Source organism: Gekko japonicus, unplaced genomic scaffold (genome assembly GCF_001447785.1).
Source record: "Gekko japonicus isolate JY-2015 unplaced genomic scaffold, Gekko_japonicus_V1.1 scaffold48, whole genome shotgun sequence".
NCBI lineage: Eukaryota > Metazoa > Chordata > Lepidosauria > Squamata > Gekkonidae > Gekko > Gekko japonicus.
In genome coordinates this window covers 1,951,968-1,977,869 of record NW_015174273.1, presented here as the reverse complement: position 1 = coordinate 1,977,869, position 25,902 = coordinate 1,951,968, and the positions used below count along the sequence as shown (strand labels likewise).

At 43.2% G+C, this 25,902-nt stretch overlaps 1 protein-coding gene across 1 annotated transcript in view; it reads left to right on the top strand.

The window, feature by feature from the left end:
• Positions 1 to 25,409, top strand: part of NRG1 (neuregulin 1) — a 136,766-nt gene extending 111,357 nt beyond the window's left edge. Inside the window, exons 4-9 of the mRNA XM_015423728.1 lie at positions 484 to 507; positions 7,563 to 7,665; positions 10,526 to 10,652; positions 16,392 to 16,522; positions 18,514 to 18,717; positions 24,623 to 25,409. Coding sequence (XP_015279214.1) covers positions 484 to 507; positions 7,563 to 7,665; positions 10,526 to 10,652; positions 16,392 to 16,522; positions 18,514 to 18,717; positions 24,623 to 25,277 — 1,244 coding nt within the window. The 3' untranslated portion in view covers positions 25,278 to 25,409. The remainder of the gene's footprint in view (positions 1 to 483; positions 508 to 7,562; positions 7,666 to 10,525; positions 10,653 to 16,391; positions 16,523 to 18,513; positions 18,718 to 24,622) is intronic.
• Positions 25,410 to 25,902: the final 493 nt, after the last annotated feature.

Genomic DNA, 25,902 nt, shown 5'->3' with positions numbered 1-25,902 from the left:
TTTCATTCTGCATGTAATGGCCTACAGAAAGTCAGTTGGCCATGGCCCAAAAATGCAAGAGGAAAAGTGCTATCTTGCTGGAATCAGTATTTTTTAGGTTATCTTGGAAGAGATGAGCAATTTAGTATATTGATGTTTTTGTATATTCTGGTATACTAAGTGGGTGTTAGAGCAAGCAGTTTCAATAAACAGCCTGTTACCATGATGTGTCAGCAATATCTTTAAGGGTTAACATATGTTGCCGCATTCAGCATGTTCTCCTAGACTAAGCACAGTTTCCTGAATGGTTCAATGAGCCTGCCAAAGTTTACATGAGCTCTGCCACGTTAACCCTGTGCCATTTGTCCTGTCTCAGTGTGCAGATGCCAAAGAAGTATAATATACATGTGTAATTCGTGTTGTTGTTTTCGGTACAGTGTATTGCTCTTTTCTGAAACTATTTTCCTTTTTCTTTCTTTTTATGTCAACTTTCTGCATTGGCAGAGCATCTTGGGATTGAATTTATGGGTATGAATCAATCATTCCTTTTAGCTTGCAGATTTTAGACCCTGAGAGATTAAAAGCCTTTTTATTTTTTCCCTCTTCTTCAATTCCTAACCAACTTCCTTATGCTTTAGAAGGGATCATACAGCTATAACAGTCTTTGTTAGTTTCCTATCTGCTCTTAACTCAGCATTCCTAAGCATATATAAATTGTTGTGGATTGTGTTTGAGGCTGTTCCAAAATACTGGAAATTAACTTTTTCTGTTAGATTGCTTGGTACATTTTTTTTTTTTAACATTTGCTTTGCTAGAGTCTAGTGTTGCTGCAGGATTTTGGAAGCACCTACCTAATTTCCATTAATTATGTTGGCTGATAGGCTATACTTTTTTCATTTTCTGAGAGAGAGAGTCTTTCTACAGAAGGGTAGGATTACAGAGCCCTCTTTAGGTAATGGGGAACTGAGTAACTTGATCCTTGAGCCGTTCTGCCATCACAAGTTTGACTGAAATGAATGTTTTAGCAGAGTAGGTTTCGAGATTGCAGTCTTTTGCTCCCATTGGATCTGACTGCTGCCAGGCAGGAATGAAGAAAGCAAGGTGGAACACAAACACCAGGTGAGGCACCAGGAAAGTGAGGCACGTCCATGGGAAGGACCAGGAAAAACTACACCCAAGCTCCTTGTAGCACAGACCAAAAGCCTAATCTGGTGAGGCTTTTAATGTACTTGCCCTGGTCAGGCCTGTTCCTATCCAAGAGGTACTTTACAGGACATGTTCACTACTCTTTAGTTCCCCGTTTTAGCCACAGCTTAGTGATGGTGCACAGTCACCACCTGGCATTCCAGAGGCTCCAGCTCAGGATCTCCTATGCTAAAAACACAGAGACTGGCTGTTCTCTGTGCTAGATAGGACTGATTCTGAAATTATGCGTGATCAGGTACTGTGCCACTTGTGTGTCTGAATGGCAACCACTACTGCAGAGTCTGAAACACTGTGACTCAGATCTCTCTTGCAATCATGTCCGAGTTCTGGGTGTTCAGAAGCACAGGTGATTCTTTCATGTGCAGTGCCTCAGTAACATGTAACTTTGGAATCATGCCTTAGGGGCTCACGGTCATAGAAGGTATATGAGCAACTCAGTTTACAAGCACCATGTGTTCCTTCCAGACTGATAAATAATTTCCCTTTAAAGACTGTAAAGCAGGCTTGTAGTTTTCTAAATAAAATAATGAATTGACCTTTCTACCTTGGGTGTACAATACTAGACCAGTGCTGACTCCTTTGTGGTGACCAAGTTAACATGGCACATCTTCCTCCTCCAAGAAAATTTCATGCAGGCCTGTATAATCCTCTTGTTCTGTATTACCAATATGTCATTCAGATATCCTTAAAGCTTTCCTGCATAGGAGAGAGTCCAATTTAGCATATGTTGCTCAGAGACCTCTGCTTCTAAAGTCCCCTAAGCCACTTTTTTTTTTCCGGTCAAAGGCACCGTGACTATTCAATATTGCTCCAATAAAATGTTGTCATTCAAAAACCATTTCGGCATATTATCTTAGATGAATCCATTTGATTTGACATAGCTAGTCCTTGAAATCAGGATCCAAAGTCACCTTGATAATTCGACTGTGTGGCTATAAGCACATCTAGGGCACCACAGCAGCTGAGGAAACAGCAACCAGATAGGCTGCACGCTTCCTGCCAACGCAGAACCAGTGTGACTTCAGAGCATATTGGCCAAGGGCATCAAGAGAGTCTGGGAAGCTGAGGAGGAATGAGAATCAGGATTCAAGATTGATAGGAGGAAGTTTCAAAGATATTCACGGCCTGCTGTACTGCTGGACCTCTGTGGCACCAGCGTAGTTGAGACAACAGCAGATAGGAGAGCTTGTGACCCACTTGACTTTAAAGCCCTTCTAGCAGGGCTGTGAGCCCATAATGGCTAAGGCCGTGCAGGATTTTCCCAGTCAAAATATGTTTGAACTGAAAAATGAACTTTCAAAGAGTACAAAAAGCTCCTCTCAAAAATCTTCTTTAATAGTGCCTTGCACTTTTTAGCACTTATTTTAGCATCTTTAGGGCTTTTCCGATCTTCACTGTGGGGTTCCATCCCATCATAGGCAACAAAAACAATGTGATGGTGCCACGGAGCCAATCAGATTTGGCTACCTCGTGACGTCGCTGAAGGTGTCCCATCGCCCTCAGTGGGAAGGGGCGTATGTCCTCATTGCCTAGGCAACTGAATTTGTTTGTTTACGTAATGTATACCCCACTTTTCTCTCCAGTGGGGACCTAAAGTAGTTTGGAGCATTCTCCCCACCTCCATTTTATCCTTACAACAGTCCTGTCTGGTAGGTGAGGCTGAGAGTGCGTGACTGGCCCAAAGTCAGCCAGCAGGCTCCCATGGCAGAGTGGGGATTCAAACCTGGGTCTCCCAGATCCTAGTCCAGCACTCTTAACTTTTACACAGCTTCCTGGATGTCCAGGGAGTTGGTGCTCCCCATCTTACTTTAGTACACTGTCAGCTTCTTTTGCGCAACAACTCAGTGCAGGAAGACTGTAGTTAGACACAACTGCAGCAGAATATGGACAGGAATGCAGTGGATTAATGCAATGCCTGGGGAGCATTTGCATCCTGAAACTCATTCAAATATGGATGTTGTCCATCTGTGCAGCATCATTTTCAGTAGGCTGCATATCTGGATTTGTACATCCATATTTTGCTGCAGGAAATCAATAACGTGATTGGATCCAAGTGGGGGGGAAGGGAGAAGAGCTGAGTTGTCCGGGCACGGATGACATGCTTCTGCTTTCATTTGCATTCTTTGGCAAAAGGAATATAAAAATAATGGAAAGGCAGGACTTTTTGCAGAGGCTCTTTGTGCTGATGAAAAGCGCCCACTTTTTCAGCTAAGCACGGCCCAGTGTCATTAAAAAGAAACTAGGTCAAAAGATGAGCCAGTCCCATTAAGGAGTCTGAAACTGAAGAGAAGACTGCAGCAGTGAAGAGCAGAATGCAGGGAAGAGCTTCAGTGACACAGCTCATTGTACTGATTCTTGGCAAGTGAGCAACAATAAGTATTCCATTGGCAGATTTACAGTACATTTCATGCCGAAGGTTTGAAAACCGCATATAGTGAGGGACTGACACGGACAAGGCAGGAACTTACTATAACAGCAGCAGATAGTTTCGATGCCACGGTTTCCTTTACTTTTCCGCAGTGAGAGCTGAGCTGCATGGTAAGCTGGCCACAGGGTTGCCAGCTGAAATGGTATCCTCCGTGACAAACCCTACCTCTTCCTACAGTAGTATGTAGAAATGCTTACAACATGATAATGCTGCATCATGTGTTGAGTCCTCCTAAATGTTGTTGTTGGAGGGAGGGAGAGGACTCCTTATAGACGATGCCATTTTTGATGGCATCTCTGTGGCTGGCATTGCGTTTATTTATTTACTTCATTTATCTCCCACTTTCCTCCCCACACGGGGACCCAAATTGGCTTGCATCATTCCTCGCTCCTCCATTTTATCCTCTCAACAACCCTAGGAGGTAGGCTAGGCTGAAAGTGTGACTGGCCCAAGGCCACCCAGCGAACTTCCATAGCACAGTAGGGATTTGAATCTGGTTGTCCCTGATCCTAGTCCAAGCAATTCGCCACACTGGCACTCTCTCTCTTTCTCTCTCTCACTTGTGTGTAACCCATTCTGAGTTCGTTGTGGGCAAGAAGGGAGGAGAGAACATTATTTTTGCAAGTTGATGACTGATAACCCTTTCTGAACTGTACTAATTCCTCTTTACTGGATTGCATTTAGCATGACTTTCTACCTCTTGTTGAATTGTGACGTTATAATATTTCAGCTGCTTGGCTTACCCAATCAGTGCTTTCAGGTGAGCATAGGCTAGGGGTTATGCTGTATGTGAAATCCCTTCAAATTCTGCTTCAATCTTATTTTTAAGCATTTTTCTTCACTCTTTCCCGGTTATCAAGCATGCTGTGCCAGACTTATAGTTGACTTCTCAACTTTTAACCTTCCTTCCTCTTCAGCTTCTCTTTCTTTCCCTTTCTGCCATATCTGTGTTTGTTTCCTTCTTTTGGCTTCCCATTCTTGGTTTTTCATTTGTATAATCAGTTTGACATTCCAGGTGGTTGTTTTTTTTACCTCACAAAACTGACCCTTCCTTCCCTCTGTTTAATAATCCAATCTTATTAATTTTGTCTGAATATGCTCAAAAAACTGTTAATAGATGTTTTTTATTGGGTTTGGTTTGTAGAAAGCACTTTTTTCCAAACAATACAATGCATTGTATCATAGATATGAACGGCTTTAAGCTTTGGTCTCTGCTCATTCTGCATGTCAAGCTGTTCTTTTAGAGTACAGAGCTGAAGGCCAAACAAGGCATTCACATGCATGTGAGTCATATGACTCCAATTGTGGTTTTTAAACAGGAAAATCTACATTTGGAGAGACGGTCAGAATCAGAGATATGGTGTGGAGAAGGTATTGTCTAGTTTTGCCCTTAGAAATTATGCACATGATTTTCACGTACCTTTTCAGTTCAGCTTTCCTGCTTTACAGCAGGAGATGTAACTGTAGCCTTTGAAGGATAACATAGCTGTGGGTCCTACATGAAGTTCTCAATAAGTACATCCTGCTGTGTTTAATTCATTTCATCTGACTTAAAGGTTCACAGCTAATGTTTCTTAACCCATCTCTGAAAAGTCAGGAGAATGTAAAAGGTTGATAGCTCGTGTTTTTCTCAAGCTACAGGATACGTTTTCTGCAAGGACATCCTCCGGTTGGTTGGGAAGATGTGTTCTGAAGTTTCGGTGCTTTCCAGGTGCACATGGTCCCAATTTAAACTGGGTCTGCAGTCCATGGGAACTGAGACTGCCCTACACACAAACCATTTTCCTGGCTAGAAACTGCTCCAGGGAGCTTGCTCTGTTTGCTCCATTGGGGAAACATAACATGTAGTCCATCAGTAGATGTGGAGCCTTCAGATCAAGAAGAAAGCACAGGGTCTGAGAAGGTTTAAACTGCCTCTCTCTGTGCACCGCAGTCCCAATCCAAATTAGCCCCCTGCGCACTTCCAAGTGCTCCAGAACTCCAGAACACATCTTTCAAGCTGACCCAGGGACATTCCCAGGGAAAATGTTAACCTAGAGTTAGGCCCTTTGAGGTTAGCTCTCCTGTCCTCGTGTAAATTATAAATCCAACAAAATTAAAGTGGTCTTGCCTGGAAATGGACTCTTCCATTAAATGTTTTTGTAATGGTTTTTAATCTATAACACAAATTGAAGGCCTCATGGGAAAGTCCTGAGGCTCTGAGCACAGTGCATAGGGGGGAAAGCCCCTGCATTTTGGCTCTTTTTGCTCAGGCACCTTGAGAGAGCTGGGCAGAAATGGTCACCTGGGAGGATGTATGAGAAACGTGTATTTGGCAAAGCCAAACACTCTCTCTCTCAAAACACTTTTGCTAAGGGTTGTGTGGATGCCAAGTCCCCTATTCCGGGAGAGTGCCTCAAAAGGGAAGCAGAACTTCTTCCAGAAACAGTCAGTCCTGTGTGACAGTTCCTTCCTCCAAAACTCTGTGTATCAATAACATCCCCCAGCATATCAGCACACATTGCCAATCACAAGTCATTGCCCAGGATGATGTCATTGAAGTAGATGCTGGGTCAATGTCTAAGCAAATATTGACACTCCGAGGAACAATGGTGACCGCAGAGGTGAGGAATTTGGGCCCTAGCAGAAGCTAGTGTCAGAATTTGACACTGAAGGAACAGAATAAGCCAAAACCAATCCCAGCAGATCTGGTCTTATCTATAAACATAGAAAGACCACCATTATCAGGAAATTGCCAAACACAATCCCTCTCCAGCTGCAAAAGTAACAGGTTTTAAAATCCTATCCTATCAGTGGCAGCCTCATTTCCAGGAAAGCTGGAGGTGATATTTTCCTCCTTTTCTTTAAAATTTTAACTTTTGTATAGTTATAAAAACAACTCTTTGTTGCTTCCGCTCACCTTGGTGTGTCCAAATTTTCCACCTGCTTGGTATGACATTCGCCCGACTTCACATTAAAATTTAAATATCCTTTTTTGAACCTCAGAAGACAACAAAAAAATCAATATGAGGCTTTGGCTCACACTGTCTGTTTGAGCCTAGTGGTTTGGTTAGTATCAAGATGATTCAAAATGTAACATTTCCCTGGTATAGCACACAGACGACGCTTTGCCAAATGTGACAGACAATGGAATGTAGTATCCTTCCAACCCAAACATTGCTTGCTCTAAGAATTAATTTATAATGATAAAATATCTGTAAGTGAGGTCACAGCTGTGGAACAGATTTTCCTCAGACAACTTCCCTTTTTTTTCCTTTTTGCTACGATTATGGAATATGAGTAATTGTGTTTTGTCTGTGGTACACTGCATTGTTGCCCCATTGTGGCTGCCGAACTGGGGTGGGGGAAGGAAGGGGGTATGCATGGAAGGAATCGCGTTTAACAGATGAACAGGATAACCGGTCCTTGATCAACTGTAGCTTTTACCGATGGTGCTATTGCAAGCCAAGCTCAAAGTACAATTGTAAAAATTTCTCGTGTAAAGAGCACTGTGATCCAAGGCAAGTTTGGAAAAGCCATTGTGTATGTAAAATTACAAAGGGGGAGGGGGGGTGGAAGATTTTTTTTTTTTTAAGGACTGAGATGTTATTTTTATCCCACCTGTCTTTGCAAGAGGGCAGGGGACTATTTCTTACATTCATCATTGTTATATCAATTTACTGGGGTTTTTTTTATTCTTAGCAAACTTTTTACATGAGCTTATGTTAGAATTCTAAACTCCCACTACAAGACAACTGAATCATGTTTGTTTTAAAACTTACATTCATCCCTCACTGGCGTTCCAGTCAGATCTTAATTTCTGAACCTGTTATTTTGTGTGGGACCTTAGTCTTTTATTTCACTCTGTGAAACTCTGGAGTAGAGGGATGTAGCGTGGTGTTTGGTTGTTCTTTGCTTTGCCATCTAGTATGCAGCTCTAACCCTTTTTATCCTTTTTGTCACTTTCTAGAAGCTGAGGAACTCTACCAGAAAAGGGTGTTGACCATAACTGGCATCTGCATTGCCCTCCTTGTGGTTGGCATCATGTGTGTGGTGGCCTACTGCAAAACCAAGTAAACTTTCCTTTTCCTTTCTGTCACTGCGGTTATCACTGAGGGGGTCAGGACTCTGTCCAGATAAAGCTTAATAATATGTTTGCACAAAATTAGGCAGCCAAACACCTAAGCAGAGTTACATCCACCTAAGTCCACTGAAGCCAGTGGGTTTAGAAGGGCATAATGTCACTTAGGATGGCACTGTTCAGCACTTACCTGTAAATGTACATAGATCCAGGTGGTCAGCCGTCTTGATCTGAAGCAGTAGGACAAATTTAGAGTCCAGTGGCACCTTAAGACCAACAAAGTTCTATTCAAGATATGAGCTCACCTGAGCATGAGTCCAGGTGCCACTGGACTCTAAATTTGTTCTACAGTAAATGTACAGCGCAGCTGAAGTTTTTTTATATGATTAAACAATGTTTTCTGTAGAAGATGATACCTTCGATTCTTCTGATCTGTAACCCATTCAGACCATTGCAAAGGCTGAAGGACTTCCAAATTAGAACTCATACATTTTCAAATTTCTGATCATGCCCCATAACATACTGAACAATGTCTCCGTTGAAGTCAGTGGATTTAGAAGGGCATAACTCTGCTTAGGAGGGCACTGTTAGAGAGCAGTCCTAAGTAGGTCTACTCAGAATCCTACTCCAGTGTTTTAAGTAGTACTTAGTCTCAGGAACGTGTTGCTAGGACTGCACTGAAATTGTAGTTGAGTGTGAAACGGCAAGAAATGTTTCCAGCGATCCGGCACGCTAATGAGTTGAATTCCAAGAGGTGACTGGCAAGTCTCAATCCGTGCTTCCCCGGCTTCTCATAACTCTGTGAATTGGCAGCCTTTACTATACAAAGTTATGGGTGCTCTATAACATGAGTTGTAAAATAAACCCGGGTGCTTGCTTGTAACCTGGTCTGTATATACTGCAGTTTCAGACTTCCATCCACAACTGTAGTAGTTAAATGTCTATTCTCATTACATTAAAAATTGAAAAAAATTATTACCGGAGTACTTCACACAAAAACTGTTCATGTTTGTGGACCAGAATAGAGAGCTAGATACTGCAATACATACCTGATCCATAATTAGCCATCTTGTTCTTTATATCCTTGGTTGCCCCACTCACAATAAGTACTCTTCCACCTTCCTCTGTGCACACAACATTCAGCAGCTTAAGTACTGTAAGTACATTGGCTGTATCCAGACAGGGCAACAGGTCTACCATCTAGCAGACATTTCCAGGAAGCAGTGCTTTTACTGTTTTGTGCAAATGAGACATAGCAGCAGGGATGCAGCCAGAAAATTTGGACGGAGTATATGATTAGCCAACCCTTGCATATTTGTGGATGACATGCTCTTAATCAAGAGAATGCTGGATCAAAAAAAAAACTAAGATCCTAGGCTGCAGCAAAACCAATAAGCATAGGGTATGAGATCATATACCCTGTGCTGGCTGCATTGTTGCATAGCAAGGGCTAACATCAAGCACGTGTTTTCACTGCAGCTGCCTCCCTTACCTCTGCTGGAATTGCAGTTGATGCAGTATCTCTTCTTATTCATCCTTGAGTGAGCGTGTCAAGGGCTAGTGAGTGACTCAGCATACTCCATGACTGAAGAACTTGGAACAGGCAATCACTGCAGCATCTTACTGGACACTTAAGCTTTTATCTTGGAAGGATTAGGGTCTTTCCCCCCCTTTTATTTCCCATGTTGTCTAATTTAAAGACAGCTTGTTTTTCTCCTGCAGTTCTTCAGGCAAAGGTAGACTACATAGCAGATCTCACTGTAGTAGAGTGAGCATAGTTCCACACTTGTAAAGTTAACACCTAGCTCCAAACAAGTAAACAGGATAGCCAGGGTTGTTCAGACAATTGATGGATGACAATGATTTCTGAATTAGTCCTTTTTCTGTCCTAATAGTCTCTTTGCCTAGATTAGAAAGACCCAGCTGGCAGGAACAGGGTTTTCAGTTCTCCTTTGCCAAGAAATCCCATTTCTTTGGACCTCTAATAGCCAAGGGAAGGTGATGTGCACTGTAAGTCTCAGGGGTACAGTCAGGTTTGGGTGGCATTCCTAAATCACGTGATTCGGTGATGTCACTTGTTTTTGGATGATGCCATGCCTTGCAAAATAGGTGGAGGTACAAGTGGAAGACCATTATCAGATTAAAAAACAGGTGTAGGCAGTTTATTCAGTGTAAATACTACAAAATATTGCTTCTGTTTCTCACACCTGTCTTAAAGGCTCTATAGGAAGGTTTCACAGGTGTGGCCTTTGCCATTACAATGCAGCAGTGACCAGGAGGGGGGACACACACTTGGCCTCCTAAATAGCTCTTCTATACTGAGACCTCCTGACGAAGGCAGAAAAGTCAGCATTGCCCAATGTATATGGAGTCCACATATCACTACTTTAGATAAAGAAACAGGAACAAGAATGATAGCAAGAGACTGCCAAATCACACATGTATTTGAAGTCTTCTGTTTCCCAATTGTGGGGATTAGTTCTTTAAATGAAGCAGGATACTAATCAATTCAAGGATGCCGAAAGTGCAGCTGTTTGAGTTTTGAGTGTTAGCATCCTTTGTTCTCCCCCCCCCTTTGATTTCAAAAGAACTGTTTGTGAAAGTAATCCATTTTTTGATAGCAGTTTTTTGCAAAGCAGGGCATCTCTTCCAGGGTCTCTTCATTTTACAAACATGCCTCTCCTGAGCCTTGCAGAATTAAACAAAATCTTGAACTGTGCATGTCCCAGGGGCTTCTGTTATGTGGCTGATGGATTTATGCCCATAGAGGGAATGTGCTGGTCAGCGGAGGTTATAGTGGGGAACTGTTTTGTTCATTTGACTGTTAAAGCTGTCCCATATTTCAAATCCAGGAAGCAACGGAAAAAGTTGCATGACCGCCTTCGACAGGGCCTTCGGTCAGAAAGGAATCATCGGGTCAACATGGCAAACGGACCTCACCATCCTCACCCACCACCAGAAAATGTTCAGCTGGTCAATGTAAGTGTGGCATTAAAAACAGGGTTCATGCTGCCTCATTAGTTTTTCCTCCAGAGCCATTTGCTGTGCAGTCCTAAGTGGACCTTTACATTTATATGAGCCCATTGCAGTCAATGGACTTAGAAGGGTGTAACTCTGCTTAGGACTACACTGTTAATCCCCTAACAGTTAAAAACATATAGGCAGAGATTCCCGTAACATTCATTCAGGCAAAGTGATTGGAAAAATAGGGGTGGGAAACTCTAATTTATTGTCACTCTGAACAGTTTGAACGTACAGCTTTTCTGTTCTTGAGTGAGTCTCTGATTGAAACAAAAAAGTTATTATCCTACTTGCCTGTTTTTTCCCTCTTATCTGAAAACAAGGAAGTGAAAATTTTCCAGCACAGTAGTGTGAGGAAACGTGTCCGTGCAGATTGTCTACAAAAACAATCCCGTATTTACTTACGTATTGTTTATAAGGTTTATACCCTGTGCTTCTGCTTACAAAAGTACTAAGGATGGATTACAGTCAGTCAATATGTATGTAATTAGCACTGTGTTAAAAACAAAAATAAAACTAGTTAAGGCTTATAATAAAGAACAAAACAATGAAGAACAAATAAATTAATCACATCAGCAATATGTGTCTGATGAAGGAAGCTCCGACTCTCAAAAGATCGTAACTCCAAAATCTCGTTGGTCTCTAAGGTGTTACTGGACTCAAGTCCAGCCGATCACCAAGAGGAAGTCACACTAATGCCCAGCCCACCTAACAAAACCTTAAAAACAGACACATAGGATCCTGATAAATAAAATTAATGGACTAAAAGCCAAAGACCAAAGACCAAAGACCAAAGACAATCATAACACAGATCACCTTTGGGGAAATAGCCTACCTCCCCCACAGAAAGCTCTCCAGAAAAGAACTGCCGTGTCTGATCTCAGAAATGCCATCAGTAAGAAGCCCATCCAGATCTGGGTGTTCCAGAGTCTGGCAGGGGGAGGGGCACGGCAGAAGCTTGTCCCTATATGCCCATCAGCCGGACCCCCTGAAAAGTTGGCACACAGGGAAGGCTAGCCCCAGGGGAACTTAAGCAATAGGCAGGTTCATACCGGTGCAGGCTTTCCTTCAGAGATGCTGGTCTAAGGCCACTGAAGGTCAAGACTAGTACTTCAAATCGGATCCAGGGTCAAAATTAGGACCCCGGTTGCCACACGCAACACCAGTTGTCATTTCAAGACCATTTTCAATGGCAGCCCCATAAAAAGCATGTTTACAGTGGTCTAGCTTCAGTGTTACTGGAGCATGTTTAACTAAGGCCAGGTCACGTTTACAGCTGGAAGCTGAGCTAGCAAAAGATACTCCCATGACAACTTCCAGTAGCAGTGCTCTAAGCAGCGGGACCAGACTCAGGAGCACCTCCAAGCTGCAGTACCTGTTCCTTCAAAGGGCGTTCTACCCCATCCAGTGCAGGTCCCCCCCGCCCAGTCAACATCACTTCCATCTTGCCAGGATTAACCTACAGTTTGCTTGCCGACAAACTTTTACCATCTCCGGACACTGATTTAGGTTTGTTCACTGCCTTCCTGGATTTACAAAGAAGAGAGAGAGAGAGAGTTGTATGTCATCAAAGTGTTGTTACAAAAAGTGGTACAAAAGCACTAACAGGAACACACTCCATCTGTCAGCTGCCCTGTACAGGTTGGGGTGACCAAGCTGACCAGTACAAACTGGATGACCAGGGCTGTTTCCTCCCCACGTCCAGGACAGAAACTGGATTAAAAATGATCTAAGTAATCTCTTTCATGTAACCCTCCCCCTCACACTTGGGTCCCCCCCGCCCAGTCAGCATCACTTCCATCTTGCCAGGATTAACCTACAGTTTGCTTGCCGACAAACTTTTACCATCTCCGGACACTGATTTAGGTTTGTTCACTGCCTTCCTGGATTTACAAAGAAGAGAGAGAGAGAGAGTTGTATGTCATCAAAGTGTTGTTACAAAAAGTGGTACAAAAGCACTAACAGGGACACACTCCATCTGTCAGCTGCCCAGTACAGGTTGGGTGACCAAGCTGACCAGTACAAACTGGGTGACCAGGGCTATTTCCTCCCCACGACCAGGACAGAAACTGTATTAAAAATGATCTAAGTAATCTCTTTCACCCAGAAAACCCCTGTCACCTCTCTCTCAAGTGCCTTGCCAAGGGCATAAATAATGTTCTGGGGCTCTAGGGCTGATGATTGTTTCCTTCAAGGCAAATGTAAAGTCCCTTTGCCTGAAGGAGTCATTTATAATGCTGTTCCAGTATTAAGAGTAAGTCCTTCTGTGGGAGCTTTTAAGGGCCACAAAGGACATGGACAGAAGACAAGTAGTGGTGAATACATCCCCAAGGATTCCACCCGTATACTCAGGCACAAAGTGTCAAAAAGCATCCACAAAAATGAGTATCCACAGAAACAGGGCAAGTAGGAGCCCCAGGAAGATCTACAGCTGTTACTTTTAATGTGATGTCTGAGTCAGATTAAATACAAGCAACTTTATCCATAAAGTCTGTTGCAAAATTATCACAGCGTGCCATCAAGGATTTGAAATCCTTTTGGGTTCCAGCGTGTAAAAGGCCGTGGGACCCCTCAATACGGCATTGCTGGATATAATGGTGGTAGAGAAGTAAGATTTCTTCGGTACCACCAAAGGTTCAGAGATGAGCTGAAACTCATGTTTGGTTGAACACAGTCTGAGTCTTCTGCTGTTTCACTGAGCTCAAAACCTCAGAGAAGTCTCAGGCTCTTCCAGGGGGGTGCTTCAGAGCAGTCATGAATAGTGTGAATACCTGTTCGTTCCACAACTTAACCAAAGCTTCAACAGGACTGCTAGCTATATTCAGGAAATTATTTGGATTCATCATTCCCCAGGGACTGTAGTGCTCATCTTCCGTTGCAGAAGTTCTCCCAAAAATCCAAACCTGGCTAGATGGTGACTCATCCATGGCAACTGAGTTAATAAAACTCCTCCAATTTTCAAGCCACTTTTATCCTTTCCCAAACAGAAAGTCAGGTTGAGCACATGTCCCCCTCTATATGTTGAGCCAGGTGTTAAGTGGGAAAGTCCCAGGTTGTCAGGGCAGCAGGGAAATCCAAAGGAGAATGGGTTAAAGAAGATGTTGAAATCTACCAGAAAAAATCAACTTGTTCAGAGAAGCCGATTAGCAGCAGGATTGACATTGCACCAACATGATCCCCGTATGGTCCCTGAAGCTCAACATCAGCAACTTATTTATAGTTTGATTGATTGGTTGTCATTTGCCTGCTATCTAGAATCACACCACTTTCCAATAAATAGGACAGATGGACTCCCATTCTAGCTGTATCTGAAGAAGTGACCAGTGACTCATGAAAGCTCACACCTTGCCACATATTAGTCTTTAAGGTGCTACTGAACTCTTGCTCTTTTCTACTCCCAAGGAAATCCTAGTGGAGTAACTCTCTTTTTGTTTTGAAGAAGTCAGTTAAGTTTAGGGTTGCCAGCTCTGTGTTGGAAAATACCTGGAGACTTTGGGGGTGGATCCAGGAGAGGGTGGGGTTTGCGGAGGGGAGAGGCCTCGGCATGGTCCAATGCCATAGAGTCCACCCTTCAAAGCAGCCATTTTCTCCAGGGGAACTGATCTCTGTCAGCTGGAGATCAGTTGTCAAAGCGGGAGATCTCCAGGCCCTACCTGGAGGCTGGCAACCCTAGTTAAGACTTGCCTGTTTCAGAAGGCCATCAGTGTAGAAGGTGAGATGGTTCCCCTGCATGCTGTTGTTTGATGATTCTCTTGTGTTGCTTTTTAGCTGATTTGCATCCAGGGGTCGTTTCGTAGAAAAAGAGCTAGGGGAACTCATTAGCATAACTCATTAGCATATGCTACACCCCCTGACATCGCCGGAAGTGTGTCATAAGGCCACACCCCCTGACATCATCAGAAGTGTGTCATAAGGCCACAAACCCCATCCCCAACAGTCCCGGCCGCCGCCGCTGGCCTTGCAGCTCCACTGCCAAGCCCCATGAGGGGCCCGGCAGTGTACCTGCAAGGCCGGCGGGAGTGCAAGGAAGCCCCACGAAGGCCCTCCCTGGCCCTAGGCAGGGGTGGGGAGAGGCAGGGAGGAAGCAACTTACCCTCCCTCTTCTCCTGCCTCCTCCTGGCTGAATGAGGGCCGGAAGCGGGGCGGCCGGAAGCAGGGGGCGGGGCTTCGTCATGTGCCCCGCCCCCCCATACCTCACCCGGGGGAACTGCGATCCCCCCGAAATGACCTCTGTTTGCATCTTATTTAATTGTTATTATTCTTTGTGGGCTGCAGCATACTTTCTGTTTATAGGATTCTAGTTTCTCAGCAGTATTGAGGGCCCAGGCCAGCACCGTATGACGGAGCATAAATATAATACATATTGTAGTGCTGGATCTGATCCTTCCGTTAACACAGCAAGTCTACAGAAAGGATTTTTTGCTGCTTCCCTTTGTTTTCTCAAGCTACTCCAGAGGGTCTGAGGATCCTCAGGAGAGATGACATGCAACAAGAGAGGGAAATGAACAGAGATCCCCCACCGCCACAACTTTTGTATCACCTTTTGCTCCATTTTCCAAACTGGAACTTGCTCCGTTTAGAAAAGACTGGTGAGGAGCAAGTAACACTGGTTCTTCTACCTAGCCCTTCCCCACATTCTGCATTCGATGGTATTTCTGGTGACGATCACAGGCTCTCGGGAGAAGCTTTTGGTAGGGCTCTGGTGTTGGCCACAGGTCACTACTTGGGTCATCCCAGATCCAAGAATGGGGGAAATGTCCATGACTGATAAAAGTTACTGGTGTGAGAACAAACACAGGCAGCAGTATATGCACTTTACAGCTAAATCTGAGCTACTTCAATTGCATATGGAAAATCCTAAGGACCTCTGCAGTGAATAGTTTTGCCCTGGTTTATAGCAGAGACAGGATTTTACCTGTTCTAGGAGCCTGTTCTGTGTTTTCAGACAATTAGACATTTCCCCTATTACGTCATTCCCTGCGAGAGCCAATTTGTAGTCAAGCAATGCCTGTTATTTAGCCACCAAACAGTCGAACCTTTTCTCCCTGCCAATTTTTTTTGTTGTTGTTGGTAATAGCGGGAAAGAATGAACCAGAATTCAGACTCCATTGTTTCTCTGATGGCCAAACTAAACTTTTGGGAAAACTGGTTTTTTTAAAGTACAGGGAAAACATGCTTTCTGTCTGATTTATTACTTGAAGAAAGGTTGTGGGGAGGGGGGTTTAATTGGGCAGGTAACATTCAGAACTTTGGCATACACCTTCCGCCTGTCATCTGAATTGGTACAGTGCAGAGTTCTACTAATTCTTTCTGTGTAGTGTATAGAAAAAGCTCTAAAGCAGATTGTGACACAGAAAGGTGTAACAGCAGAGACTTTTCTACGGGTCAGCAATGATCCGAAGGCCACTGGCCGGATCCCACTAAAACAAACTAATCATAGAAGAGGTGCATAATTAATGGTTTTCAGTGAAGCGACTGTGTTTATCTTGAATTCCTTCTCAAGCGACATGAAATTTTCTCTTATCTTAGCATAAAAATAATTAAGTGTTAGCTGGTTTGGTAAACACAGCACTTTATGCATGGAATCGCTCACTGCGTCTTTTCATATAGAAAAAGTTGTACGCAGGAATGTGCTTTAAAGTGCACAAGCGTGTACTTTGAAGTGTATACATGTGTGTTCTGTCTCTGTCTGTTTAGCAATATGTATCTAAAAACGTAATATCCAGTGAGCATGCTGTCGAGAGGGAAACAGAGACATCATTTTCTACCAGCCACTACACCTCAACGACTCACCACTCCACAACAGTCACTCAGACACCCAGCCACAGGTAGGAAGCTGAAATAGAACCAGCAGCCTGGCTGTCTCATCTATCACAGTTGCTTAACTACTGTCTGTAAAAAAAATCATTGTTCAGAAAAGACATGTATAATGACAGAGTATGTATGCCAACTAGGGACCGTTTCAGATTATTTGTAGCATAAGATATAGTTGTTACCCATTGTTGTGTGCAGTCCAGAAATATTGTGCTTTGGCATGTTGTAGATTTGGCATGTTGTAGACCCCCTGTCAGGATGAGGATTTGCAGCACAAAGGCTTAAAATGCAGTCAGGGCCGTGTTTTGTAGATTGTACATGGCATGTTGTAGATTTTGTTCCTGGGAAAGTACAGCTCTTCCACCAGATAATCTGGAGGCTGGTGCAAGAGCTATTGCCATCGCAGCATGAATCGATGTGAATACTGGTAAACGATACAGCTCCTTTCACTTATTCCAGTGCCATTTTGTAACTTAAAAAAAGAAAAGAAAACATGCTGTGCAACCATTGTGGCCTAGCAAGCCAAACACAGCCTTCCAGCCATCTATTGTGACTTCCCAGGTACTGGACATCTTCCTTGTTTTTCTGGTCTTCAAGAGGCAGCAACTGCTGCAGGCCTCTCAAACCACTGGTGAGCTACTCTGTGTGGCTGATGGGCCATGCTCTATGGGTTACAACAAGTTGTGCAAACCTGTTATAGAGGATCAGTGTTCCCACAGTGAACCGAATGGAGTCAAATGCATTTATCTAGCCTTTAATAAAGAAGTAGATAGCAGCAAGACTGTAGACATCTACCACCCCTTTTGCATATATTTTGTTTTTAATTGCGTTTTAGTCTGTTCTTCTGCAAACTGCCCAGTCCCCCTTTTCTGTCCTGGAGTATGCAGTTATCACCTTCCTCCTGGCAGATCACCCCTGTCAGAATGAGGATTTGCAGCACAAAGGTTAAAATGCAGTCAGGGCAGTGTTTTGTAATAACCTCAATAAAGCCTAAGAAAATGTACATATATTTAATTGCATGGTTTGTTTAGCGCACATACATTGTTATTATTAATATGTAATACCACCTGTGTGAACTCAGAGCAGTCTACAGATATATAAAAAAGAACCTGTAACATCACCTTAGTGGCAGCACAGGAAAGAAAGTCCATACAGACTAGGGCTGCCAAGTGGGGGCGGGTGGCGGGTAAACCCCCGCTTTGGAGGCCCGATTTCCGCCGCTGCGGAATCGGGCCCTGAACCCCTCCCCCCCCCCCCCGAAGCACAGCATGGCTGCGTCACAGGAAGTGACGCAACCACATAGATCACGTTGGGGGCATGGCCCCCATCGTCGGAGGGAAAACTCTATGGTTTTCCCTCCAACAATTGGGGCCACGCCCCCAACATGCTCTACATCGTGCGTCACTTCCTGTGACGTTCTGGCGGCAGCTCCCGGACCCCGGCAACGCTCCCCCGACGGTGAGTCCGAGCGACTTGGCAACCCTAATACAGACATGGGGGGCATGGAACAAATCCAGTTGTTCCCAGCCATTCCCCTTCCAGGTGTGGGGACAGGCTTCTTTCTTTTCTACAGCTGACCTAATCCCAAATCCCGAGAAGATCTCCTTCAGCGTCCATAAGGCTGAACTGGCCCTTTGGCTTTTGCCTCCAGCGAACTCTAAACTTTTCCAAGTACTTTGAAAAAACAGGAGGGCAAATGCTCATTCCTGTAGCTTTGCTTTTCTGAACACAGAGCATTACCAACCATGCCTATTCCTTGCTAGATATCGGTTCCTGTTAAAACATTTCCTGTGCATCCCCATTTTCTGCACATAATGGTTCATTTTTGAAGAAATATCTCCTCGGTTACTCAAGCAAGAGCATGCACCGATGAAAATCTCATTGCCTTCTGAATCCACTGAGTCCATTGCCCGGATCATTGAAAACATCTCTTGGTTTCCATTTTCCTCCAGTTTTAAATTTTAAAATGTTCTCTTTCTTTTTCTTCCCAACGGCTCTTTATCAGTTGGAGCAATGGCAGGACCGACAGCATCATCTCCGAAAGCCATTCAGTGCTTGTGAGCTCCTCGGTGGAGAACAGCCGACATACAAGCCCAACAGGCCCCCGAGGGCGCCTCAATGGCATCGGAGGGCCACGAGAATGCAACAGTTTCCTCAGGCATGCACGAGAGACACCTGATTCCTATCGTGATTCACCTCACAGTGAAAGGTACCACTCATTAGCTGACCTTCCTGCCAGTTACTGCAGAAGTGTGACTGTCTGGAACATTTTTGACAATATTCAGGGCCATTTCCCTAGCACTTCTTTTTTCCTTTTTGGCAGGTGACTTTAATGCTAGAATATAGAATTCTGATTAAGTTTGGTTCAGAAAGCTCTTAGGTCCAGACCAGAGTTCCCTCTAAGCTGCTGTAGGGGGCACTGGTGCACAAAATTTTAGCCAGCAGCTCAGGGATTTTTCAGTCAGCTCACAAGTGAACTGAAAGGCATTTTTCCTCTCCATTGGAAACAATGGAGGATGGGGGCACCTCCTTCTGGGAAATTTGGACCCCCCTGGTTGAGGAGAGACACCAGCAACTATGCTGCAAATTTGGTGCCACTGCCTCAAAAAATGCTCTCCCAGAGCCCCAGACATCCCCAGATTGAATCTCCATTATAGCCTATGCTGCCCTAATGGTCCCCATAGGCTATAATGGAGCCAGGGGGACACAATTTTTTTTTGCACACCCCATTATGCTTTTCAGTATGATTTGTAAGCTGCCTTGAGTCACAGGGAAAAGTGGGATATAAATATTTGAATAAATAAGTAGTCTGGTCAGGTTGATAACATTTAAGCAACTTCCTGTTTGTTAGGTTAGGCAGGGTTCTGACAGTGATTGTTCCTCCTCTGTTATACTTGACCTGTAATGCTTGTTGTCAAATTTCACTAAAAAAAAAACCAAACTGCAAGAGTTCCCCCCCCCAAGTGCTAGTATGTTTTCTAAGGCTCAGCATAGGGCAAAGGTCCAAGTCCAGGTCTACTAATATAGTGGAAAGGGGCAAGTAGACCTGTTCTCCAGAGGCCTGGTCTACCCCTGTTCAGGACAATATTTTCTGTAATGAAATTTGACTTGATTCTGTTTTCTCTTATAATGTTTAAATTATTCTTAAAATATAGTTTAAAGGAATTCGTTCTGAGATTTGTACAAGGTTATGGAAATAATCTTCTAAAAAACTAATTTACACAAAAGTCAAATGTAGACTTGATCACAACTTTGATGCTACTAGCTTTTTCACTCACGAGGTAGAATTTTTGCTCACAGCACTGTGGAGCTTAGAGGGAACGTTGGCCAGACAGTGGAAATTTTCTCAAGTCTTTCTGGTTTGATAGAACATGAAAAGATTCCGTAATAAATGCAAATAGACTAGAACTGGCTATTTTTCTTACCCAGAGGAATTTGGCTATAAAAAATGGCCACTCCCAGAACTCTGGAAGCTCTCCCACTGTTGTCTCCCAAGCACCAGGAATACAGAGCATCACTGCCCCAGACATAGTGTTCCATCTATATCTTGTGACTAATAGCCACTGATGGACCTCTGCTTTATATGTTTATCCAATCACCTCTTGAAGTGAATTCCACCTGAAGAAATACTTCCTTCTATCTATTCTAAGGCTACTGCTCAATTATTTGAGTGCCTACAAGTTCTTGTATTGTGAGAACGGGAGAAAAGTACGTCTTTCTCTACTTTCTCTATCCCATGCATAATTTTGTAAACCTCTATCATATCACCTTTCAGTCATCATTTCTCCTTCTTTAACCTTTCTTCATAGGGAAGGTGTTCCATCCCCTTAAGCATTTTAGTTTCCCTTTTATGCACTTTTCCCAATGCTATAATATCTTTTTTTAGGTGCAGTATCCAGAACTGTACACAATATTCCAAATGAGGCTGCACCGTAGATTTATACAGGGGCATTATTCTACTGACTGATTTGTTTTCAGTCCCCTTCCTAATAATCCCCAGTTTAGCGTTTGCCTTTTTTTGTTGCAGTCACACACTGAGTTGACATCTTCAGTGAGTTATCTGCCATGACTCCAAGATCTCTCTCCTAGTCAGTTACCAATTCAGATCCCATCAGCCTATATTTATAGTTAGGATTTTTGGCTCCACTGTGCATTACTTTGCGCTTGCCCACATTGAACCTCATTTGCCACGTTTACACCTACTCACCCAGCCTAAACAGATCCCTCTAGAGCTCCTCCCTGTCCTCCCTGGTTCTCACCGCCCTGAACAGTTCAGTTGAAGAATAGCTTAATGCATGGATCCAACTAATAGCAGTTGCCAATTCTAATGGCAGCACAGCCTTCTGATCTGTTATAAATCAGGGACTTAAAACTCAGTTATATTCCTTCTTGCAGTTCCCCACAGGTTTGGGAAGCATATTTTAAGACCTTGTTTTCCACTAATAGGATTTTTTTTTTGTCATCAGACCGTAGGTTATAAATTATTGTTTACCAAACTGGCCAGCTGTTACTCCCTTGGAAATCTATTTAGTCTTTGCTCAGGGAAATCCCCTAGTGTTGATCTTATTCCAAACAAGTTGCTTAAGATAAATCCATGCTGGTAGGCAGAAATTCTTGCTCCCTTCTTTACTTGGATTAAACCAGACAGGGGTTATCCCAAAATCTCACACAAGAATTGTGCTAATTGTTAAAAGGGGTTCCCAGTCTGACCCTGGTTTTTTATCAGCCAATCAGTTTACTGTCATGTTTAGGCAAATTGTATTCTTCTTATTTGTTGAAGATTCTTGTGGAGTGGCTAGAGCGACAGGATATTTTAGGGTGGGAACAGATTGGCTTCAGGCAACCCTGGATCATTGTCTGCTCTTATCCCACTTGATAGAAAAATGCAGGGGTCTTGTTGTAGAAAAAGAGCTGCCGGAGCTCATTAGCATAACTCATTAGCATAACTTATTTGCATATGCCACGCCTCCTGACATCACCGGAAGTGACAGAAGGCCACACCCCCTGACATCACCGGAAGTGTGTCAGAAGGCCCGGCTACTTACCCTCCTGCTTCATCCTCATTCCCAAACGGAATGAGGATCGAAGCAGAGGGCGGGGTAAAGAAGGGGGCGGGGCTTCACCACGTGACCGCCCCGCCCCCTAGAGGTTCTCTTCCAGAGTTCCGTACCTGAGAGCTCCCCCCCGACTAGAGCCCTGGAAAAATGTACACATTTTCCAGATAGTATTCTTTATGGACCTAACAAGGGCTTTCGATTCTGTCCCCTGGACTAGATTGTGGGAGAAAAGCTGCAAGGTATCTCAACTGATAAAAGGTTACTGTGGTTACTATTTTGTTTGCATTCAGACGCTACTGCCCAGGTTCATTGTAGACAGGGGGTGTCTGACTCATTCAGCTGGCTCCATATTTATATAACTTACACTTAAATGATCTGTCAAGCCATTTTGATCAATCCTGTCATCCTTTTCGTCTAGCATACCATAGTATTCCTATTCTGCTGTATGCAGACAATGCAGTCTTGTTATCTCACCCTCGTATTAGTTTACAGAGATCCTTAAATATTTTTTCTAACTTCCTTTGCAAAGAAGGTTTGACAGTAAACTGTCAGAAGTCTAAGGTAGTATTTTTACTTTTAAAAAAAGGAATCCTAAAACATATGATTGGTCCTTGGGGGGGGGAGTGAGTTAGAACAAGTTAAGGAACTTTCTCATCTCAGAATCTTATTTGTGTCTAATCTAAACTGGGCTACACATCAAAAAGTTGTGAGAAACAAAATCAAACCCTGTATTGGGGTATTATGAGTTTCTTTCAAACAAGTGGAAGGAGATATGTATCAAAGCCAGTGTTCCCTCTAAGCTGAGTTAGTGTGAGCTAGCTCACAGTTTTTTAGCCTCCGGCACACAGATTTTTGCCTTAACTCAGGAAGGGAGGGCTCCAGAGCAAACTAATTTATGCAGTAGCCAAATCGCTCACTCAGAACTTTAATGCCAGTAGCTCACATAGTACAATTTTTGCTCACAAGACTCCATAGCTTAGGGGGAACATTGATCAGAGCTATTCAAATTTTTAATCTGAAAGTAATCCCTCTTATTTTATATGGGGTGGCAATAAAAATTAAGGTGGTCATAGAACCTATTGATCTTCCGCTTTACTTCCTTAGAAAGCTGCTAAATATACCATGCTGTGTTGCTCATGTGGCTTTGTGTAATGAATTTGGTCAGTCATCATTGGAGGCTACGGCATGGATACTTGCATTTAATCTGCACTTAAAGTTACTTTTCTGTGTCAGTGGCTATCTGGCCTTACTGAAGGAGGATTCTTATAAATCATCATGGCTTAAGATCATGGACAAGAAATAGTGGCTATTGGTTTTACCACTGAATCTATCAAGGAATTGGGGCTCGCTGAATCAGCAATTGCAATTAAAAAACTGATTAGGCAGATCAATTACAACAGTTCTATTCTTTGTGCTTGGTGAGTTTGTTCTTCACTATTTTTTTCAATATTTCTCCCTGATTCTCATCCTTCCTGTGCTTATCACCTGACCTCACCAGGTCTACTTAGGGCTTTTACTCTTGCAAAATGAATGCCCATTCAGTGGTGGTGATGAGAGGCTGCTTTTGCATCTTCTTTACTCTGATAGAATTTGCTCTTGCTCCCTTGGTAAAATAGATTCAGTCTCTCATCTTTTATTGGAATGCCCTTTACATTCTAATCTAAGATGCCATTTTCTTCTACCATGGCTGATGAATTTCAATTATTTTAATCCAAGCAGGGTGGTCCCCTTCTTACTCTCAGGTCAGAATCCTAATATAACTTTGGATGTTGCAAAAAATATATATATTCCTTTTGTCTTTTGGGAAATAGAGATTATAAATTAAATTTCAGATTGTTATACTGCTCAAGGCATTGAGTTATAGAGTTTTTATTGGACAAAGGAAAGGAAAGGAACATTTTTAGACCGAATTTGTGTCATTTAGAATCATTCTTTCTTCAACATGTCCAGGAATCCTAAAGCAGACTCCTTCCATAATGAAATCATATGGCTTACTGATTCATCATCCAGAGATGTGAGTGCAGCAGCATCCTTGAATCCTGTAGGATGGAGGACTTTTGGCAGTAAACTCACACTACCTTAAACCATCTTCAGTTTTCAGGGCTTAAGTGGCAAGGAGATAATTTTTTCCCCTGCTTAGTGCCTGGAATGTATACACAGGTGTGTGGGGAAAAAAATTGTCATTTGAGATGCAACCAGTGTCAGTAGGTGAGGCATGGTAACAAACCATGGTCTGATACTGCAAAAATCAGCTCACCTTCTTCCTGTGTGCAGTATGATTACTTCTGTGTTGTTCTGAACAAACCATCAGTGACCATTACATTCAAACCAGCAAACTATGATTTCCGCTTGCCCTGCAAACGAGGATTATAAACTGTGATTCATTTCTGTTAGCATTGCTCATACAGAACAAGAGCAGACCACAATTTACCAGTTCAGCTGTAATGACAAACTAGGGTTTGACACAGAATGAGAAATAACTAATTATCTCACTGCCTATGAGAATAGGATGGGAGGTGGAATTTGCAATGGAGAGCTTCTTACATCTTCACCGTGTGAGTGAACAAGCAAGTTTCTCATATAGCCATGAGTAGATAACCTCTAGGAGTTACAAAGTTCTGATCTCTTTAACAATCCCTCCCCTCCATACTGATTCCACTAGTGTGTGAAAAAGAGAAGGACTCTTGCATAGTTTTATCTTACATGCAGAAGGTCCCAGGTTTAATCCCTTGTACTGCTATTGAAAAAAATGGAAAAACGTCTGAAAATTTAGGGGAAAAGAACTGTTTCAGTTTTTGTCTCAGGCACTGGGTCTGCAGAGTCAGAGTCTGAAGAGAAAGACTGATTTTAGAAAATGAACACTGGGGCAGGGGAAAGTACTCATTTAAAATCTCCCATTTATGTACCCTTTCATTTTGTCCAGTATTGCTAATAAAATGGAAGATTATTGTTAGGTTGTTCGTCAGAAACCAAGAAAAGACTAAACTAATTTTCTTAGAAGTTGACCCCCTTTTTTTTGTTTCTTTTGTTTTGTTCCTCTCACCTGGATTTCTTTAGGTATGTATCTGCTATGACCACACCAGCTCGCATGTCACCTGTAGATTTCCACACTCCGAGTTCTCCAAAGTCACCTGCTTCAGAAATGTCTCCACAGGTCTCCAGCTTAACAATGTCTGTCCCTTCTGTGGCAGTCAGTCCGTTTATAGAAGAGGAGAGGCCTCTCCTTCTCGTGACACCGCCCCGGTTGCGTGAAAAATACGAGCATCACATACAACAGTTCAACTCCTCTTACCACCACAATCCTGCACATGAAAGCAACAGTCTCCCGCCGAGTCCTCTGAGGATAGTGGAGGATGAGGAATATGAAACCACGCAGGAATACGAACCCGCACAGGAGCCCCAAAAGAAACTAGTCAACAGTCGGAGGGCAAAAAGAACAAAGCCCAATGGCCACATTTCCAACAGATTGGAAATGGACACTGACACAAGCTGTGAGAACAGTAGCTCAGAGAGTGAAGCGGAAGATGAAAGGATAGGAGAAGACACGCCTTTTCTGAGCGTACTGAACCCCACAGCAGCCGACCTAGAATCAGCTACTGCATACCGGCTGGCCGACACCAGGACTACCCAAACGAGCCGGTTCTCCACACAAGAAGAATTGCAAGCAAGATTGTCCAGTGTAATAGCTAACCAAGACCCCATTGCTGTATAAAAAAAAACATTTTAAACAAAAAACCCACATAGATTCACATGTAAAACTTTATTTTATATAATGAAGTACTCCACCTTTAAATTAAAACGATTTATTTTATTTTAGCAGTTCCGCTACTAGGATTAAAAAAAAACCCACAGGAAAAAAAAACTTTTATAAATTAAATATATAATGTATATACAAAAGTGTTATGTGCCATATGTAGCAATTTTTTTACAGTATTTCAAAAATGAGAACGATATCAATGGTGCCTTTATGTTACGTTATGTTGAGAGCAAGTTTTGTAAAAGTTACAAGTGATTGCTGTTCCACAGTATTGCGCAGAAGTGTCCAACATTCTGGGCTGTTTCCCCCCCCTACCCCAGGCCCCTCCCTCCCCCCACCCCCATCCCTGGCTCTTTTTTAAAAAAAATGCAATGCATTAATGGTGACTGGCTGTGCAAGTGGCAATTGCAACAGTCCCTGTGTTTGCTTCTAGTAGCCCCTGGTCAAAACGCCCTGCACTGGCATTACCTACCTGAAGAACAAAATACCTTTTTCTTCTCAAAAGGTTTGGGGGGGGGGGTTGGTTTTTTTGTTACACAATCTGGGGTTTGTCTGCTCTCTGACCAAAAGGAGCCTTGTT